The 21,258-nt window shown below is 39.6% G+C and overlaps 2 protein-coding genes across 2 annotated transcripts; both read right to left on the bottom strand.

The window, feature by feature from the left end:
* Window positions 1-8,726: 8,726 nt before the first annotated feature.
* On the bottom strand, window positions 8,727-12,676 carry LOC116310204 (serine protease 27-like). Its single transcript, XM_031726946.2, has 7 exons — window positions 12,514-12,676; window positions 12,350-12,370; window positions 12,129-12,149; window positions 11,646-11,808; window positions 10,584-10,843; window positions 10,349-10,497; window positions 8,727-9,399 (listed from the first exon to the last, which is right to left on the bottom strand). Exons 1-7 carry the CDS (start codon window positions 12,569-12,571, stop codon window positions 9,010-9,012), a joined length of 1,062 nt encoding a protein of 353 aa, XP_031582806.2. The 5' UTR covers window positions 12,572-12,676; the 3' UTR covers window positions 8,727-9,009.
* Window positions 12,677-16,600: 3,924 nt separating this feature from the next.
* LOC116310196 (tryptase-like) lies at window positions 16,601-20,505 on the bottom strand. The gene is made up of 7 exons (XM_031726935.2): window positions 20,449-20,505; window positions 20,002-20,022; window positions 19,775-19,795; window positions 19,286-19,448; window positions 18,312-18,574; window positions 18,076-18,224; window positions 16,601-17,483 (listed from the first exon to the last, which is right to left on the bottom strand). Exons 1-7 carry the CDS (start codon window positions 20,468-20,470, stop codon window positions 17,091-17,093), a joined length of 1,032 nt encoding a protein of 343 aa, XP_031582795.2. The 5' UTR covers window positions 20,471-20,505; the 3' UTR covers window positions 16,601-17,090.
* Between the last annotated feature and the right edge of the window lie 753 nt (window positions 20,506-21,258).

Genomic DNA, 21,258 nt, shown 5'->3' with positions numbered 1-21,258 from the left:
CAAAATATGGTTGTGTGTGTTTGGAGGATGTTTTGGGGGGGGGGGGGGTGAACATTTTCTTGTAAAAAAGGGGGGCCTGGCAAAAAAAGTTTGGGAACCACTGAGGTAGGAGATGTTATTGATGTTGATGTTATTGTCAGACGTAAAGTCACAAGACATGCTAAGTTCTTGTTGTTTCTATCAGTAGTTAGGAGTTGAGTTGTTTCTTTCTTTCTTATCTTTTTTCTTCTCGTAATTTTTATAACTAACGTATTAGTAATTAGACTCTGCAACCATGTTCTACCAACAAATTTCCCACCTGTGGGACTAATAAAGGTCATCTTATCTTATCTTATCTTATCTTAACGGCCTACAAGGGCTGCGTACTCGAAAACCGAGAAGGCCAGAAGTGCAAGGCTTGTGAAATGGGACGGTCAAGCCTCCGTCGCCCTGCTGAGGTTGCCTATCAACCTTGATACTCACCACTAGAAACGTTTTATACAGCATTGTTTGACAGAAATAAAGGAGAAAATCTTTTTGTTCATTTCTGAGTTTGTTTATGAGTTTTTTGTGAATTGATAAGTATCTGAGGCTGAGACCACAGGACTCTAAAAGCACAATTGTTTTGCTTCATTTCTGCCTTGTTTTTGATGATTTGGCTGGTTTGACTTCTACCCTGTGCAATCCTGAAATCATAAGACCGTCTGACAACGAAATAAACCAAATGGTAGGTTAAACGCACGTGTGTGTGTGTCTATGTGTCATGTTTCGGCTGTGTGCAGGCAAGAGAGGACCCAAACGCAAACTCGTAGACACAAGGGATGAACTCAAAACCACAGCTTTATTTGCTGGCTGGGAAAAGCATACAAAAGCATACTAAACTAAACTGGAAAATGACAAACTAAACTCACAGGGAGACACAGGGAGATCCACACAGCATGAGGGAGAACGTGACACAGAACTGAGGGAGATGCAGACCTAAATACACAGAGGGTTAACGAGGGAAGTGGGAGCACACGGGGAACACAGGTGACACTGACGCAACACTGACGGGAGACTGTCAAAGTAAAACAGGAAGTACAGAGGTTCAGACAGGAGGAGCGAGTGCACGACATAACGGGCTGGGGAAAGCATGAAATAAAACGCAAGGAGGGGAAACGAGGGTCTACAGATACACAGAGGAGTACACAGGGGGTAATCAAATAAGGGACATCTTAACAGAACCTGGCATAAATAAAGAACAAAATACACAAAAACTAAGAATACTGGGCCAACATGGCCCCGGATCATGACACTATGTGACAAATTAAGACCTTTTGGTTTTCATTTGACAGAGCATGACATGCAGTCGTGGAACCTCTTAGAGTGACCACCACCCGCGCTGCTGATCCAGACCCCGCTGACTCCTCCCTCCTCTCCACAATGCTCGCAGGGCCTTACAGGATAAGACCCATGCGAGGAAACAGTAATCAACATTAAGCTCGCAACCCTCCACCTGTTGTTGTTGGAGCTGAATAAGTATCTACACTAGACATGTTATGGATGTTAAACAGACCAACCCAGTCAGGTGCAGCACAGCTGCTTGCTTGAATTGCCCGAGTATTTCTTCGAGACCTACTATGATGAGGTGATACAAAGGCTCCAGACGGACCAATTCATCCCAGCCATCCGCCTGTTTGTATGCTCATACACCGTCTGTGAGACTAGAGCACAAATCCACAGTGTTGCAGAATGCCTCATGTGCGAATTGAGATCAGTGCCACACATAGTATGCGCCATTAACGAGTATATCGCATACCTGCTAGAAGCAAGTTGTTATGCCCTTTGTGTTAAACCAGCACTGCCTTGCATGTCTGGAAACTACTGGGCTGGGAGAAACATGTTTTAATGTATGCTACTGCTCAGTATTCATTGTCTGTGTGCGCCTGTGTGTGAATCAAATAAAAGACATGTTAACATCAACATCTTAGTCATTCCTGTCTTGCACTGATCATGGAAAACACCTTGTATAAAACATATCATACCAACATAGCACATGTTGTTCATTTTATTCATCCTTCCTTCCTCGGTTTCTGCCCAGTTCGGAATGAAAGAATGCAAAGCAGGGCAGCTGTGGCTACAACTGTAGCTTGCCTCCACCAGTGTATGAATGTGAGCGTGAATGAATAATGGCATTGTAAAGCGCTTTGGGTGCCTTGAAAAGCGCTATATAAATCCAATCCAATCCATTATTATGTAGCCTTGTGGGGCCGGCCGGGTAGGCACGGAGACCATGACAATTACATTGTCTTTAACGTTCCAGCGAATAGGTTCAAGCTACAAACCTATCAAATGCTCATCACAGATCTATCCAAATGGCCCCGGCAAAGGTGAATAAGGATAATGAGAAGTTGGTCTTTAACATGCTGTACAAGACGAAGCCTCAGAAGAAAACGCGTTTTAAGTTTAATGTTGGTGACACTGTACGAATATCAAAACTGAGAAAAGTGTTTTGAAAAGGATACAAGCAGACCTATACCGATGAGATCTTTACCGTGAAGGAACGGATAGGGAGACAGCCACCAGTGTAGAAACTAATGGACCTCACAGGAGAGGTATTGAAAGGGACATTTTATGATCCTGAGATACAACGTGTGGTTGTTGATAAATATAAAACATTTAAAATTGAAAACATATTGGCTAGAAAAAAAGTGAGATGAAAAAAGGTGGCGCTAGTGAAATGGGTAGGATGGCCCACCAGCTTCAATTCGTGGATCCCAGACAAAGACATCGTCGAGATGTGATTAACACAGACGACCCTGCTTTGCATTCTTTCATTCCGAACTGGGCAGAAACTGAGGAAGGAAGGATGAATAAAATGAACAACAACGCCAGATTTTATGTGAGCCTTTTCTCAAATGCATGAGCGCATGTTTATCCAGGCAACAAGATAGATTTAACAAGAAGATCTCATTTCACAACAAAGCTAGCAAAACCTAATGGTTTGAATCAACTGTATGAGGTTGTTGTTATAAAGTTTCATTATCCTAGAGTATGGTTGTCTTTTCCACAACCAGATTCGCGAGTGGAAATTTATGACCCAGTCAATGATGAAACCGTTGCCTGTGGGTCATCATACATCTGTAAATTGTCATTTTAAATGCCAGCTGCATCAAGCCACAGGCGACATTAAAACACAATACAATGTAGTTAGTAACTGCGTTAGCGTTCTCACATTTAGAGGGAGGCTGGCAGAAATATTAGGATTCAAAACAGAAGACCCATTTGTATTTCATTATAAAAACACATTCGCCCCACATCCTGCAGACATATACGGGGGAAAATATAACATCTTTATTTATACAGATATCGTTGATTACCAGTTTGCGGGTGACGCCCATGTGCCTCTTTTACCTTGTATAAATACAACAGACGATGACCGCTGGGTGCCCATGCTGCAATTTGACACCCCTCACTACACACCTGTGTCAAAGACATTAATCGACGACATAGAAATTGATTTGAAAGACAACCAAAATCAACACATATCCTTTTTTTAGGAGAAGGTGTTTGTCAAGCTCTACTTCCGTCCTATAAAACAGCATAGTCTCTGATGTCATATCCAACATAACTAGACCCGCATCTACTAAACAGGACAGCAACGGCTTGTATGTGTATACACTCAATCGTTCTAAGACCCCTCCCACAGCATGTATGCGTGAAACACGTGAAACCCCACCGTCAAAAAGTGTAAAACGTCAAAACCAGCGAGGAGACCCATCAGACAGAGACAGTCACATGGAGTGAAAAGACCCAGAACCAGTTGCTCAAAAACTACAGCATTTCTACCGAACCAGTCCGGAGAATGCCTAAAAACAGAGCTCCACCTTTTTACGGTTCCTTACACACAGACCAGCATTGAAAAAAGTACATTCATCGAAATCCCCCCCAGTTTCTGCAATCACTGACGGAGGGCTGATCGAGTTTTGCATCACATCGTCCAACGAAGATTACCTGGATCTAGACGATTCTTACATCTACATGCGTGTAAGAATCAGAAACGAGGAAGGGTCAAACTTAACTAGGGACGCAGACGTAGGATTTGTTAATTATCTCGACTGTACGATGCATTCTCAGGTTGACATAACGCTGGACGATAGACTAATAAGCCAATCATCGACAAGCACAGGCTTATTCTGTAAAGACAGCGCATCACACATGAATGACACATCTATAGAAGGACAGAACTGGAGTGTGGTGACCAAAGATGGTTATACAGCAAATAGCAGTATTTTTGAATTGATTGCTCCAGTACATCCAGACCTGTTTTTCAAGCGAAATTATTACTTAATGGAATCTGTCGATCTGTCACTGGAATTTGTGTGCTCTCAAGATGAATTTGCACTCATGAGGCCGGTGAACACAGCATATAGGATTAAAATTGTCTCTGCTAGCATATCTATGAAAAAAGTCACTGTCTCAACCAATGTCAGGTTAGCGCATGGTAAGGCCCTGCATCATGCAAACGCAAAATACACTGTAGACAGGGTAGACATCTTTAGACTTTCTTCATACCCGCGGGAACAAGAATATCAACTATTGAGAATTTATCTATGGGGGGGGGATACCTAAATGTGTCATCAATGCATTCGTTGATAATGAAGGGCACACCGGGAGTTACAACCAAATTAATTTTTAATTTGCGATATAGAATTCATTTTTTTACACGCTGATGGTCATGCATATCCTGCTAAAACATTCCAGCCAAATTTCCAGAGAAAACACTACCAGAGAGTTCTACCAGCTGATACAAACCACGGGAAGACATTTAAAGGACAGACCATTGGCCATAACATGGTAACGGCTACACTTTCTGTTTCGATCAGGAAGCTGATGAAAGACATTCTGGGAATGTATCATTATTTAAAACTGGGAACGTGAGGTTGGAAACCCATTTCAGAAATCCGCTGCTTTGCACTATGAACATAGTGTGCTACTCTGCTTTTGATTCAGTCATTGAAATATCTTATATGAGACAGGTGATCTTGGACTACTATTGAGACAACAAAAATGGTCATGAACACTATAGAGCTAACAGCCGTGATCACTAGGATTACCAATAAAAACACACATTTTCTAGGTGTGTTAGCATACAATCAGCTACCCTCTGGACGGCTTCAAAGATTCCCGACTATGGCTATTATGAACACCCACCCTTCTACAATGCCCAGGGAACATTGGCTTGCTGTTTATATTTCGAGAGACAGACACGGTTATTTTTTTTGATGGTTTTGGCAACTATCTAAACTTACAGAGGTTTCTTCTAAAAAAACAGTCCCACTGTTTTCTATTTAGGAAGACAAGTGCAAAATGACTTCTCCGTCACATGCGCACAAAATTGTGTATTTTTTTGTAATTCATGTACAAAATGGTGTATCTTATTCACGTCTGCTTAACATGTATGGTACTAATTTAATTTGTAATAATGCTTTTGTGTGTCGTGTTGTCAACAACATACAGCCGTATGCAGCAATTATGTGTGTGTGCAATGCGGTGTGAGATTATTACACTGTCTTATAATGATAATAATGGATTGCATTTATATAGCGCTTTTCTAGACACTCAAAGTGCATTACAATTCCACTATTCATTCACTGTCACATTCACACATTGATGGAGGCAAACCACAGTTGTAGCCACTGACTGACTGACTGAAGTGAGGCTGCCATATTTTTGCCCTTTTGGCCAACACCAGTAGGCGGCCGACCCCCTGAACCACGGTCGATGCTATACCTCTAGTCAACAGGTGCTGAATTATTACACGGCTATAGGCCACATTATACCTCTGATTAAAGATTGTGAAATCATTAAGTAGTTTTAGGTTGCATTATACTACTGATTTAGAAGAAGGTGACAATTATTAGATTTATTAGACTGATTTGTATTACATTATACTGCTGAATTACCCTGAATAACTTACACTGTTTTATGGTATCTTCCAGGGAGACAACACTGGAAGTTCAACAACAATTTCACCATTGTCATTCTAAGAAACCAAGTCTGGCGAACGGTTCAGTGGCGATAAAATAAGCTCTGCATTCCTCCTACTCCTGTTAGGTATGTGCATCAAAACATTCTCCGCAACAAAATCCTTCACACCTGCCGTAAACAGGTTGGGCGTCCGCCGGCAGGGGTTGTGCGTACCAGTGAAATTGTTCGGGCAGGGATAAAGACAACACATTCTTTTCACGGGCACCTTGTCTCACAGGCGTGAAGTATCTTTGGAGGATTTCACCATATTTTTTAGCTTTCTCAAACACATCTGTGTCAGTTTCTTCTAACACCTGAAGCATCTCCTTGTCCAACTCATTCTGAGCCTGTTGTCTGATGGTATCTGTGTGCTGCTGCTGCTGTTGTTGTTGATTTAATCAGTCTAACTGGTGTTGGGGCACCAAAAACATCTAATGCACATGTTCCATTTTCACCTGTTTGCTATCAGACTGGTTATGAAAGGGATTGCTGCCTCTAATAGTGGTAGAAAAAAGCCTTTCTCTTTTTCAAAGTTTTGATCTTTTTGTCAGCAATCAGTCTGATTATTGTTTTTTTTTTTTCTTTTTTATTACGTTTTTGACAAAAAAAAAAAAGTCTTGCCGCAGTTACTCGGTCCGCTGACCACCATGCTGAATGGGTACTGCAAAATACCATCATAGCCCTGATCTAATTTAAAATCCATAAGGATGTGTTATATAGTCTGGAAACACTGTTGATTGTAGAGATACATCACTACCGTGTTTGGGTTTGGCTCGTCGTGTGTGAAAAAACATTGCAAGCGTTTGCGCCCTGCTTTGTGATAATATTACATTTTCATGACCTTAAGTGTTTTTTGTGATGTTTCCTTTTTTATTATTAAAAAGTAAAACCCAGGACAAAGTTTATAATTAAATAGAAAATGCTTTATTATTGTGGCGGGGCATGGTCTGCAATGCCGCTGCCGGTGGCATTGACTCACCTGCATGGTGTCTACAATCATGTCTCCCCGGCTTAAAACCGGTGCTCTGCTTGTGTTGTTGCTGTTGTTGGTGATGTGTATGGCTGGCAGCGAGAGAGCTGCAGCCTTTGAATGTACTGTTACAGCAAGTGTGTCATAATTGCAAGAATAAATGATGTTGCAAAGCATTAGACTTGTAGTCAAGACCGCCTAATCCGAGACCAAGACAAGACCAAGACCAGAGGGTATCGAGACCAAGACAAGACCAAGACCAGAGGGTATCGAGACCAAGACAAGACCAAGACCGAGACCAAGTCGAGATGAGACCGAGACAAAAAAAGTCTTTAAACTGCAGCCAGATGCTGCTTCGTTTATGGGTGTCAGGCATATTTATGTGTTTTTGCTTTCGCACAGCCCTCCTCACTGCTGTCTATTGTCTCACTCACTTACTGAGAGGACAGACGCATGCTCCACTTGACTGTCGCGTCTCTCACCCTCTCTCTTTTTCACATAATGATATTATCCTATATCCTCGCACGTGATTGGCCACAATATGGAGGGATTAGAGCATAGCTGAGCCACTGTGTGAGAGCGGAGCAGCGAAAGGAAATTAAGTGAGGGTAGAAATGACTGAAAGATTATTAGGCTCTGTTTTGAGTTTTGTTCAAAAAAGAATGACTTCATATAGGGAAAAAAAAACTATCACATATGCAGGACACCTTGAACTAGTTTTTTAATTAAGCAGCAAGGCAGAACAAAGTCGGGCTGTATCAAAACACAGGGACTAAACCCCAATTCAACGATACCCAGAACTAATCCGGAAAATCAATTAATATTTGGATCGAGCCGCCCACCACTAACCTCTAGACACCTGTTCCTGCTGCTGCAGCGGAGTTTATTCTTTGCTTACCTCTTAAACTGAGATGGTCAAGATTGCACGGCCTTATAGGCTGCAAAAATTCAGATGAAAGGTGAATACTTTTATTTATTTTTCTAATCACATGAATCAACCCCTGTGTGCTATTAAGAAAAATGAAGTTCTTTTTAATCTGCCATGAAGTGTGAAGAAGGGACTCCTACATTGGCTTCACAATCTTTACCCATGCATATGGTCATTTTATACTAACATCAGGCTGCCTAACATAACGTTGATGTATGTGAAAGTGTTCCACGACCTTCTGCTGTATGCAAGAAGATGCAAAAAAAAAAAAAAAGGGTAAAATCTATGATGTGTTAAAATGAAATTATCTGAAGTGTCTCAATGCTATGCTGTATATGAATACGTGTCATGGCTACTGGAAAAATGGTAAATGGCCTGTATTTGTATAGCGCTTTACTAGTCCCAAAGACCCCAAAGCGCTTTACACTACATTCCGTCATGCACCCATTCTCACACTGGTGATGCAAGCTACATTGTAGCCACAGCTGCCCTGGGGCGCACTGACAGAGGCGAGGCTGCTGGACAGTGGCGCCACCACCACCGGGAGGCAACGGGTGAAGTGTCTTGCCCGAGGACACAACGACCGAAACTGTTGGAGCCAGGACTCCAACCAGCAACCTTCCAATTACAAGACGAACTGCCAACTCTTGAGCTGCGATCACCCCGTCAATGCATTCTACCACTAGAAGGGAGTAGGGCACGGTCGAGCCTCGACCTTGATTCTTGGCGACCTTGATTCGCGGCAGAGTGTCATGCAGGACGCATCTCCCTTCTAAAAGTGATTTTGTAAAAGAATAAAAGTGTGAAGTGGACTACTGAGCAGTGTGTTGAATACCAAAACAAATCAAGATATGGATATATTTTATTTAAGCTGTATCTTATTTTGATCAAACAATGGAAAGAAGCCCAAGAATAAAATATTAACATTTCGCTCATTTCTTTAGAATTAATTATGTTTTTTGATTTGTTAATTCAAATGATAGTTTCACATATCAAAATTTTATCAGATAGTTTGTAAAAGAAAAGAAAGAAAGAAAGAGAAACTCGATTGCGTGAATTAAAAATGCAACATTTACCTCTAAGATAAATTTCCAGTTCAGACTTGGAGTTAAATTTCTCCACTTCAAACAAACACTTTCAGCAACACAAGAAGAACACAGAGTGAGGTGAAGTGAGTGAAGTGGATCAGGTTTTCACCACTGCAAAACAAATCACCACAGGAAGGGTCAATGGTGGGGTAAGTGAATGGAGGGTAATCAGTAGGGAAAGTAGTAAGAATCTCTGATGTGGGGCAGATGAAGTCTAAATCACTGTCAGGGTCCAAAGAGGTGTAGACAACAAAGCCTGGTGCTCTTCCGGTGACAGTCTCCTTGATCCAGTTTTGGTACTGGGACACACGAGCGTAGACTCCAGGTTTCAGAGGTTGAGCGCAGCCATCACCAAAACTCACAACTCCACTCTGGATCCAGATGTCAGCATCGTCTTTTGTCACGAGTGGTCCCCCCGAGTCTCCCTGTGAAAAATGTGTAAAAGTAGTTACAACAAATCAGTTGAATATCAAATGGAGCTTAATTTCTACTAAATGCATTAAATGATTCCGGACCTGTTTGTGTTAATCGTCAGTCAGACACACAACTTTTACTCAATAGTTAAAGTATCATCTAACACTCTCACATAGGGATGGGTACCGGTATCCGGTGCCATTATGGCACCAGTTCTGACCAGTTAGTGATCAAAACGAAAAGCAGCGCACATTTCAGTGCTTTATTTCGGTGCTTTTTATTTTCCCGAGATGTCATACACTTTGGATTCTAGCCAATCATTTTACCTTTGCAAGGATAGTAGGCGGGCCCAGGTACGTTCGTTCTTTTAGAGCTACAGATTAAAAATGCCCAAGGCGAAGTGGTCAAAAGTCTGGCTGTACTTCACAGCAAAAGATGCAAACTCAGCAGCCTGCAACAAGTGCTTTAAGGTGATACTGTGATACTGTGCAAAGGAGCACCGAGTTAGCAACTTCCCCTAAGAACCCAAAGAGGAGAGTCCTGGCCCCTAGCCCTGCCAGTGTAGCAGAAATGATGACGGATGATGATGGTAGCAGCAGCCGTTCGACTCCACATGAGTAGCTTAATGTTGTTTGTGTGTAATTTACGTTGAGTAGGCTAACAACGTTATTATATTAATGCATGTAAGGTGAACTAGCAACCAAAAAGGCTAAAATGACCAAAGAAAAAGTGGAATATTGGAATATTGGCCGAGCAGTAATGAAAAAAGAACCTGGTACCAGGTACTACCACCTAATGAAAACCCTGAAAACTGAGCTGAGTCAAGCAGGTGCTAATGGAAAAGGCTATAATATTAATAATTATAAACACTACTACAGAAAAACAGTCGGTGGTTAAAAGCTAATACTAATCGCAAACAATTAGGCCTTACATTACAAATAAGCAAAATGTGGTAGTCACCTGACATGAATCCTTTCCACCCTCTTTCACTCCAGCACAGATCATGTCATCTGTGATTTCCTTGAAGTCTTTTAAGTCGCATTTGCACTCATTGTTTCCCACAATTGGTACATTCACCTCCTGAAGAGTGTCTGGACTGGGGCCATCACCTAATTGGGAAATTTTAAAAGAAAGAGCATGTTTACTGAATCATGTATCACTAATATAAAAGAAAAATAGATATTTTATAACTTACTATATAGGGCACCAAAGCCAGTGACCCAGCTGCTGGTCCCAGTGTAGAAAGTGCTGCCTTCTGAGGCTAAGCAGACTGGCTGAATGTAGTCTGTGAACATCACAGGAGTCGACAGCTTCAGGAGGCATATGTCATTCTCATATGTTGAATTGTTGTAGTCGGGATGGCAGATGGTGTCTGCAACTGTCCTTGTAACCTCATTTGGGTTTGAACCATTCTGGGAGTTTTGGCCCAGTTTCACCTCTGTGATGGGTTCATCACTTAATAAAAAGAAAAAAAATATATATAGTTATTTTTATGGCATTGCATGCTTAGCATTACCATTTAACTATGGTCACAACAAGGAAGCAGATGCTTGTGTGATTTTGATGAGAACATATTGTAACACTGACGAGCCATTGTAGTCGAAGAGAATCATTTTGATGAATGGACATTTCCTCTATCCCTGCATGTGAGTTGAATGGTGATGCTTACATTTGTGCATAGCTGGTGTTTGATCTTTTCACAGAAAAAAGTTAGCAGGCTCCCAACTTTAAATCTTTATCCTAAACTAGCAAGCGGCTGATTGTAGGTTCACATCTGACTCTGGCTGTTGATCAGTGTGGACACAATTTGATCACAACATTACAATATCCTTATATCTGTTACTACCAACTATGAAATGGGCTCAGTGTGATAACTACAACAATGTTAACTATAACTAGTTTAAACAAACAAAAAACCAAAACATTAATGATCAAATCATTCTTCAACTAGAAGTGTGACAGTAATAATAATGTCCAAAGCTATCAGTGAAGAATTTACAAAAACTGTTAAATTACATCCATTATTTTACATCCCAAACAGGTCACCTGTCTCTCACAGGCTACACAGAGACCAACAGAGACACACACTCTCGCTTCCACAGCCAATTTAAAACCATTAATTACTCTAAAAAGGTGTCGTCTGTGGAAGAAACACACAGGTACAGGAAGAAACTGTTAACTGTTCTCCATGAGGTTCAAACCTCCAAGAGGTGCTAACCATTGCACCACAACAGAAACACTTGCAGTGCTGACTCACGGTGTAATGCAGTGAGCAGCTGTCAGCACCCACTGGTCGGTGATTAGGGACCCTCCACATGCAAAAGAGCCAGAACTGTATAAAGATGCCTGCCAGGGCCAACTTCCAGGGGCTGCATCTTCCCCTCCTACGATTCTGCTATTTTTAATAACCCTGCCACATGCTGACAGAAGAAGACACAACAGTTAAATAGTGAATACGATGATCAGCCTGGAACTGTAAATTACTAATACCATTTACAATTTCAACAGATTATGAGGGGAAGGAGAAACTACTGGACAAAAAGCTTTTCAATGTTTTAGTTGCCATCTTGGCAGATATCCAGCTCAGACAACAACAGGCACTCCCACTGGTGTGGGTTAAATAAAATAAAATAAGATGAAATAAAATAAAATAAAATAAAATAAAATAAAATAAAATAAGGCAATTTTAAAAAAAAAAGGTTAAGGGTGAAAACTTTCAACATTGTTTTGTGATGCTTACCAGGCTGCTGTGGAGGAACACCTGAAAATTGGAACACAAGAACAGACATATCAAACCAGTGATATTGCACATCATTACTTGTAACTATTTAAATGCAACTAAAGTGAAATTACTTCACTGTTTTAAAATATAATTATGTAAGTAATTAGTACTTAGTAGTTAACTGTATTTACAGTAAATCTGAGAGTGGGGAAAGTGTCAAATTGTTCTTGGATGCTTACCAGGTAGCTGTGAATGAACATCTGAAAATTGGAAAACAAAGACAAATATATCAAACCAGTGATATTGCACATCATTACTACTGTAACTAACTTTTTTTGAAAGGCAACTAGTGTGATAAGAAAAATGTTTAACAACGCAAATACAACTCAATCTTCTCTCTCACCTTTGCCAAAAAGAATGATCATCACAGAGAAAAAGCACAGGAACCGTTGGAGGGCCATTGTTGACTACGCTGGCTTTAATTTGGCTTCAGGTGTTAAATACTGTAAATCTTATGTTAAACTCCACCCACAGCCTGATGCACCCAGATCTGACCTTCCCCCCACTGGCCACTGATATAACAACAGTAACAAAAGATATAGCAACAGGTCAAACAAGTTGGCCTTGGTGCCTGTGTTGGAGGGAATGATTTGCATATTCTTTGAAATACACACTGGGATTCACAGAAATTTTTCTTTTTTGAGAATAAACTATTCTCAAGCCTATGGCTAAAGGTTGTTTTCTCCAGCCTGGAGGTGGATGTTGGTGTTACTATAAAATCTATCAACTTAACGTGCATAATTTATGGCTTCAAAATGTTAAGTAGTAAGTAAAATAAGTAAGCAAGGACGTTTTGATATTTTCATCTCATGTTTTTGAGATTAATGCAAAATAATTTAATTAAGGCTTGGCATGACTGTAATACTGAACAAACTCAATTGGTGCCACAAGTGAAAACAGCATACTGCACATACATACAGTCCCTATCAAAACTTTAAGACCATGGGAAAAATGGGAAAAAAAATCATATTTCGCATGATTGGATCTTAAAAATATTCCAAGTAGAGCTTTAACATGCAACAAAAAAACAAAAACAAAAAAAAAACGGGAGTGAGACAAAACATTTTTTAAGCATGCAATTTCTAAAAAAGTTTAGGACCACACCTACAAAAAAACCCAACACCCAAAACAGAAATCAAAGTTCCAAACATGAACTCAGTAAGGTGTAGCTCCACTCTTATTGTTGATCACTTCAAAAATTCATTGCAGCATGGCTTGATGCAAGCGTTTCCATTAGGTGAGTGTGAACGTTTTTCCATGTGGTGAAGACAGCCGCACAAAGGGCACGTACTGTCTGGAACTTGTCCATTTTTGTAGACAGTTTTTTTAAAATGCAGTTCAACAACCCGACCACGTTCAAAAAGGGAATGGTTTTTTGTACCTTTGTCAGCAGAACATCATCACAGTGTGACTACCTGACAGAAAATGACAATGAGTCCACATTTTTGCACAGATTTGGCCTTTTAAAGGCATGTGATATTTTGATTAGCTGAAAAACAGCCAGTTTCAGTTCAAGCATTCTTTTCAATAAATTGCATGCTCAAAAAATATTTTGTCTCACTCCCATTTCTTCTTGTTGCATGTTGAAACTCTACTTGGAACCTTATTAAGATCCAAAATGCAAAATGTGATTTTTAGCTATTTTTAAGTGGTCTTAAACTTTTGATCAGGACTGTATATACAGATGTTGTGAACTGCTTTCAAAACCTGTATTGATAAAAGGACTGAATTTTGGTAAAAAATGCACCATATAGACTTTTTTAGTTTGGGCTTTACAAACAGGCCTTGGATCACAGCTGGACTCGCCATCGGGCATACTGGGCATTTGCCAGGTGGGACAATTGTGATTTTTCTTTTTATGGGCCGATGTTTTTTCTTTTCATTTTTTTGTGACAATATAAACAATGAAAGGTGGTGGATAGGCCAATTGGTCATGATTGACTCTGCGCTGGACCAATTACAGCTGAGGAGGTCAGATGCACCCTCCCTCTTGCTTGCGAAACAGCTCTGAAAGCAATCTCATCACAGACAAAGAGCAGAAAATGATATTGAGGTGAAAAGGAATGCTGTTTGTCCCGGACTTCAGCTAGAATGAAAAAAGACACAAAGCTGGAGTTATTCTGCATCTTTAAACTGTCAGCTGCCTCTTCTTCTCTCATTCTCTCCCCTCTCTCTCCTGTTGCTACTTCAATCATGAAACTGATCAATGATCAGCTGATCGGCTTTTCTCTCTTGTTTGTTTATCGCCCACTGTCAAGCGATGTATTCTAAGACACTTCTTCAGCTTCTAATCAGAGAGGAGAAACACACAGTTTTTACTTGCAGCAAGGGCAGTCACAGAGCACTCGCACGGAAGTGAGGGCTCCGAGACTCGCACCGTGCCACTGCCCTGGTCTTTATTTATACATCATTGTGTGTGTGTGTGTGTGTGTGCGTGTGTGTGTGGGGGGGGTCAGAGTGTGACCCCATAAAGACTTCCCTAAACCTGCTGGTCTGGAAGTCCAACAGTTCATCTAAACAAAAGGCACTTAGAGTAAAACAGACATAGATACGTTTATCCTATAATAAAACAATAACAGAAGGTATGCCCTTTTCCCATGCTCCCAGGATGTGGGTGTGAATGCCAGAACACTCTGGAATGCACACAAAGCCTTTGCAGCCTACTAAAGATCACACATCATATCACTACACAATCGATTATACACCTCTAAGCATATATGGAAACTTATATCATTAAAAGATTATACTGACTACTAAGTACAATTTTCCATTGACACCCACTTTGCGCCAGAAAAAAGAAACCGGCGGATGTCGCGCTAAACAACAGCAGCACGTTTAAGCTTGATCAGCTGTTGTTAGAATTTATTTAATATTAATTTCTAGTATCAGCTGATGTTTGCTGGAGCCACAGCTGTAAAAGCTGCTGGTCATGATATTGGTTTGGATATGTGGTGAGAGGGAAACATGAAGATGAAACCAGGAGATGTCCTTACTGAATCATCAGAGCTGAACAGGTGATGGAGAAACAGGTTTACCTTTTAGGTGACATGGATGAGTTGAAGGGAAGTTATGAACTGTTTCTGAGAGACAAATAACACCAGGATTCTTTTCTACGTAGCTGACAGCTGGTAACTGTGCAGGGGCGGGTCTAGGAAAGTTTTGCCAGGGGGCCAGGTAGGGTATTAACAGGGAAAGGGGGGCACAAGGAAATACTTTTCTTTCTTATTCTCATTTAAAATGTCTCGCTTTAATAAATATCTATCTTAATCTTGCAACCAAAGTGGTCATCTACAATGTAAAATGTATAGAACTCATACATATGTACCAACAAGACAGTGTACATCACTGTCACAACAGTGTTTGTTTTCATTCAAACGTTTTATGGCTTTTCCTATAAAACCTGTTGGGCCGGCCTCTAGTCAAAATGCCCTGGCTGATTTTTTTGTCCTTTGATATTTTACATATAAACATCTTCTCTTTTGAGTTTCTTAGATTTTGCTAATTCTTCCCTCATTCCATCAGAACCGATAACAGACTGTATCTGATACAAAAGGATAAAATAAAGTATATGATTTAAGTTTAAAATGTTGGACCCTATTATACATGAAGCTCACTGGCACTTTAATGTAAATGATAAAACTAATGGTACGAATGCTGTTAAATGTATGATGTTGGTTTAGCAATGGCACCTCTATGAGGAAAAGTTATGTTGTACAACAGATTTCCAGGGACGCCAATGTAAAAGATAATGTAAGTACACCGATAAACTGTTAAAAGAAAACTTGTTTAACCTGTCAAGCTGCTCACAGCGCAAAATAAGAAAAAAAAGGTCTAGCTGGGAAGTTCAAGCATTGAATGACAGTCCTACCAGCTCATCAACAAATATGATTTTTTTACATGACTCCATTCTTGTTGACAGACACCCCCTCCCCCATTTGTGGTTTTGAGTGAACAGGTCTAATTCAATAGAAAGAACCTGTACATGTTTCCATCAAAATGAGTCATATTACTTTAGTTATCATTAATCTTCTGTATTTTAACTGACTATAACATGTTGGATCTAACCTCTCACCCACAGCACTGATCTGCCACCATGTAGTCATCCCAGAGAATCAAACACTCCCATCCAGGTGCCACTGGCATTGCACAAACAAGCAAAGTAGACAGTAGTTGTAGTCCAGGTAGGAGGTGGAAAGGACTCCAGAAGTCACTTTTATCAGCCCTTGCTGGCCATTATAAAGAATGCAGGTTTAAGCCATTGGCCACACTTTTCAGACCTGCATTCTCTTTTTAACTTTTATACACTGTCTCAGGTTGGTGTTTGTATGCTGGATGTCTCATTTGCAGTTTTGTACTAACTTCATCAACAGATTTTGGTCTGTGAAAGTGTTTTATGCAAAAAAAAAAAAAAAAATATAAAATTAAACAGCATTTTAAAATTGCATGTTTTAATCATCAAAAGTGTCAGAATACCAAAACAAGATCTGAACAGAATTTTATCAAACTATGACAGATTTTGACCATACAACAGAAATATGCCCATATGTAACATGATAACATTTAAAGAGAATTACTAAATATTTTTCTGATTTAGTCTTCAAATTTGCCAGGCTGAATTTTTGAATGATCATTGACGTCATGGAAATATATCAGATAAAGATGAGCAAATCACTATAATTGAAAACAAGAAATAATATATTTTTTTAATAATATCTCATGTCAGAATGTTTAAACAGTCCACTTCTTAATTTCTTTCAGAATCTACTGTTAGTCTAATGTGTACTGTTGTAATATGTACTAATAACTGTTTCTCTTCTATTTGTGAAGTGCTCAGAAACTTAAGCTGTCCCATAAATCTGTTCAAGTAATAGTAATTATTTCAAGATAGTACTTAAGTACAGGACTTGTAAATGCATTGAGTTACATTCCACCACTTCCAAAAAACACTTGGAGCAACACAACAAGAACACAGAGAGAGGTGAAGTGAGTGAAGTGGATCAGGTTTTCACCACTGCAAAACAAACTCTCACTGTCACATGGGGGGGTGGGGGGTGGGTAATCGGTGGGACCAGTGGTTGGTGTTGATGTGGGGCAGGAGAAGAATAAGTCAAAGTCAAAGCCCATGGAGGTGTAGTCAACAAAGCCTGGTGGTGTTCCGGTGACGGTGGTGCTGATCCAGTTTTGGTACTGGGACACACGAGCATAGACTCCAGGTTTATTAGGCAGGGCGCAGGCCTCACCAAAACTCACAACTCCACTCTGGATCCAGATGCCCATATTGTTTTTTGTCACGAGTGGTCCCCCCGAGTCTCCCTGTGAAAAACGTAAAATTTGTTAAAACAGATTAAGATCAGCTGAACATCTCATGGTGTGTAATTTCTTCGAAATACATCAAATGGTTCCTGAGCTGTTTGTGTTAATCGTCAATCAGACACACTACTTTTGCTTATTATTTGTAGTATCATTCAAAGTGACGTCATTTGGATACAACACAATCACAAAAGGTGATGGACATGGTACATCTGGTACTGAGTCAGACTAAGGGACCAGGCATTGGTTTCTGTTTAGCCATTTCTCTTGTTGGCGGTTTTGATTGTTGTTAATGAGTCACATGTATGACTCATCGAGCTACACCACTGACTAGCCTATTGGGGACATGCAGTCTATTGACATCACATTTGTGTATGTAAATCCTGGCTCACTAGGTACTAAAAGTACCTGATACTAGTTAATATCACCAAATGAAAACTGAAAACACAACTGAGTCAAGCAGGTGCTAATGGAAAAAGGCTATAATATTAATAATTATAAACACAACTACAGAAAAACAGTGGGTGGTTAAAAGCTGATACTAATCATAATCAGTAAGGCCCTACATTACAAAAAAGGAAAATGTGGTAGTCACCTGACATGAATCCTTCCCACCCTCTTGCAGTCCAGCACAGATCATGTTATCTGTGATTGCAACGAAGTTTTGTAAGTCGCATTTGCACTCATTGTTTCCGACAATTGGTACATTCACCTCCTGCAGAGTCTCTGGGGTGGAACCACCACCTAATTGAGAAATTATAAAATGTAAGAGGATTTTTACTGAGTCATGTATCACTAATATAAAAGAAAAATAAATATTTTATAACTTACTTGATAGGGTACCAAAGCCAGTGACCCAGCTGCTGGTCCCATTGTTGAAAGTGCTGCCTGCTGAGGCTAAGCAGACTGGCTGAATGTAGTCTGTGAAATTCACAGGAGCCGACAGCTGCAGGAGGCACATGTCGTTATTCATTGTTGTAGAGTCATAGTCGGGATGGCAGATGATGTTTGCAAGAGGCACAGTCACTGAATTTGGGTTTGAACCAGACGCAGTGTTGTGGCCCAGAGTCACCGCTGTGGTGGGAAGATCAGCACTTGATAGAAAGAGAAAAAAAAGTTATTTTTATGGGATTGCATGTTGATCATTATAAGTATAAATTTTGACTGATCAAAGTTAGCAGGCCCCCAACTTTAAGTCTTCATGCTAAACTAGCAAGCCGCTGATTGTAGGTTCTCATCTGACTCTGGCTGTTTCTCAGTGTGGACACAATTTGATCACAACATTACAATATCCAGATATCTGTTACTACCAACTATGAAATGGGCTCAGTGTGATAACTACAACAATGTTAACTATAACTTGTTTAAACAAACAAACAAAACATTAATGACCACAGCCTTCTTCAACTGGAAGTGTAACAATAATAATGAAGTCCAAAATTATCAGAGGAAAAATTAATCAATCGATTTCGTAAGACTTTAACAATCTCCTTTCACTGCTTTCAGAAATGAAAACAACAGTTGGTTATGAAGAAATTATTAAAATAACTGTGAAATAACATTCATCCTCTTACATCCCGAACAGGTCACCAGTCTGTGATGCAGACACAGAGACCGACAGAGAGACAAACACTGTCACTTCCATGGCCAATTTAAAACCATTAATTGCCCTAAAAAGGTGTTGTCTATGGACACAACCCACAGGCACAGGGAGAACATGAAAACTGTACAACCATGAGGTTCAAATCTCTAAGAGGTGCTAAGTACCGCACCACCACACAGAAACACTTGTAGCATTGACTTACGGCGTAATGCAGTGAGCAGCTGTCAGCACCCACTGGTTGGTGATTAGAGACCCTCCACAGAAAAAAGAGCCATCTTTGGATAAAGATGCCTGCCAGGGCCAACTTCCAGGGGCTGCATCTTCCCCTCCTACGATTCTGCCATTTTTAATAACCCTGCCACATGCTGACAGAAGAAGACACAACAGTTAAATAGTGAATACGATGATCAGCCTGGAACTGTAAATTACTAATACCATTTACAATTTCAACAGATTATGAGGGGAAGGAGCAACTACTGGACAAAAAGCTTTTCAATGTTTTAGTTGCCATCTTGGGAGATATCCAGCTCAGACAACAACAGGCACTCCCACTGGTGTGGGTTAAAATAAAATAAAATAAAATAAAATAAAATAAAATAAAATAAAATAAAATAAAATAAAATAAAATAAGGCAATTTTTTTTAAAAAAGGTTAAGGGTGAAAACTTTCAACATTGTTTTGTGATGCTTACCAGGCTGCTGTGAAGGAACATCTGAACATTGGAACACAAGAACAGACATATCAAACCAGTGATATTGCACATCATTACTTGTGAGTAACTATTTAAATGCAACTAATGTGAAATTACTTCACTGTTTAGAAAAATATAATTATGTAAGTAATTAGTACTTAGTAGTTAACTGTATTTACAGTATATCTGAGAGTGGGGAAAGTGTCAAATTGTTCTTGGATGCTTACCAGGCAGCTGTGAATGAACATCTGAAAATTGGAACACAAGAACAGATATATCAAACCAGTGATATTGCACATCATTACAACTCACTATTTAAATGCAACTAATGTGACATTACTTCACTGTTTAGAAAAATAATTATGTAAGTAATTAGTACTTACTTAATTACATAATTAGTATTATTAGTTACTATTACTTACATATTTAAAAGAGAAACTAGAGAATGAAACAGACATGACAGCCTGAGAAGTGCAGAATTTAATTATATTAAAAAATGATCTTTCACATCTTACAGAAATGTACAGGCAGGATACATTTCATCGTATCCAGAAAAAATATTTTAAGCATAAAACTCTTTAACATCTGGAATTAAACTTCCCACACTTCATGTGAACTATGTAATTAGTACAAATATTTATTAATTCAAAGAGAAATACAATCTTCTCTCTCACCTTTGCCAAAAAGAATGATCATCACAGAGAAAAAGCACAGAAACCGTTGGAGGGCCATTGTTGACTACGCTGGCTTTAATGCGGCTTCAGGTATTAAATACTGTAAATCTTATGTTCAGCTCCACCCAGAGCCTGTCGCACCCAGATGTGACCTTCCCCTCAGTGACCACTGAAATAACAAAAGTGACAAAAGGTAAATCTAGAAGTCAAACAAGTCGGCCTTGGTTCCTATGTTTGAGTAAAGCTGAAATGATTAGCATATTCTTTGAAATACATCCTGGGATTCATAGAAATATTATGTAAGAGAAGAAACTATTTTATGTCTATGGTATATAATAGTCTGTTGTTGGAGGTTGGCGTTACTATAAAATCCCCTTAACATGGATTATTTATGGCTTTATTGAATTAAGTGCTTAGTAACTAAATAAAACTAGTAAATAAGTAATTTTTAATGTTTTCATTTGACGATTGCGTGATTGAGGCAAAATAATTTCATTAAGTTAACGTTTGATTGTAATGCTGAACAAAGTCAATTCATGACACAAGTGAAAAGAGCATACTGTTGTGAACTTCTTTCAAACCCTGTATTCAAAAAAGGACTGAATTATGGTAAAAAAAAAAAAAAAAAAAAAAAAAAAAAAAGCCCCATTTACCTGTTTTGGTTCGAGCATTAACAAAAGGCCTTGGATACCATACCAATCAAAAGCTTGGGCACACCTTATTTATTGGTTTTTCTCAATTTTTACTACTTTCTACATTCTAGTTACATACTGAAGACATCAAATATATGAACCAAGACTTATGGTATTA

This window comes from Oreochromis aureus, linkage group 3 (assembly GCF_013358895.1).
Source record: "Oreochromis aureus strain Israel breed Guangdong linkage group 3, ZZ_aureus, whole genome shotgun sequence".
Classification (NCBI taxonomy): domain Eukaryota; kingdom Metazoa; phylum Chordata; class Actinopteri; order Cichliformes; family Cichlidae; genus Oreochromis; species Oreochromis aureus.
The sequence above is the reverse complement of the archived record's forward strand: the minus strand, read 5'-3'. Positions and strand labels throughout refer to the sequence as shown.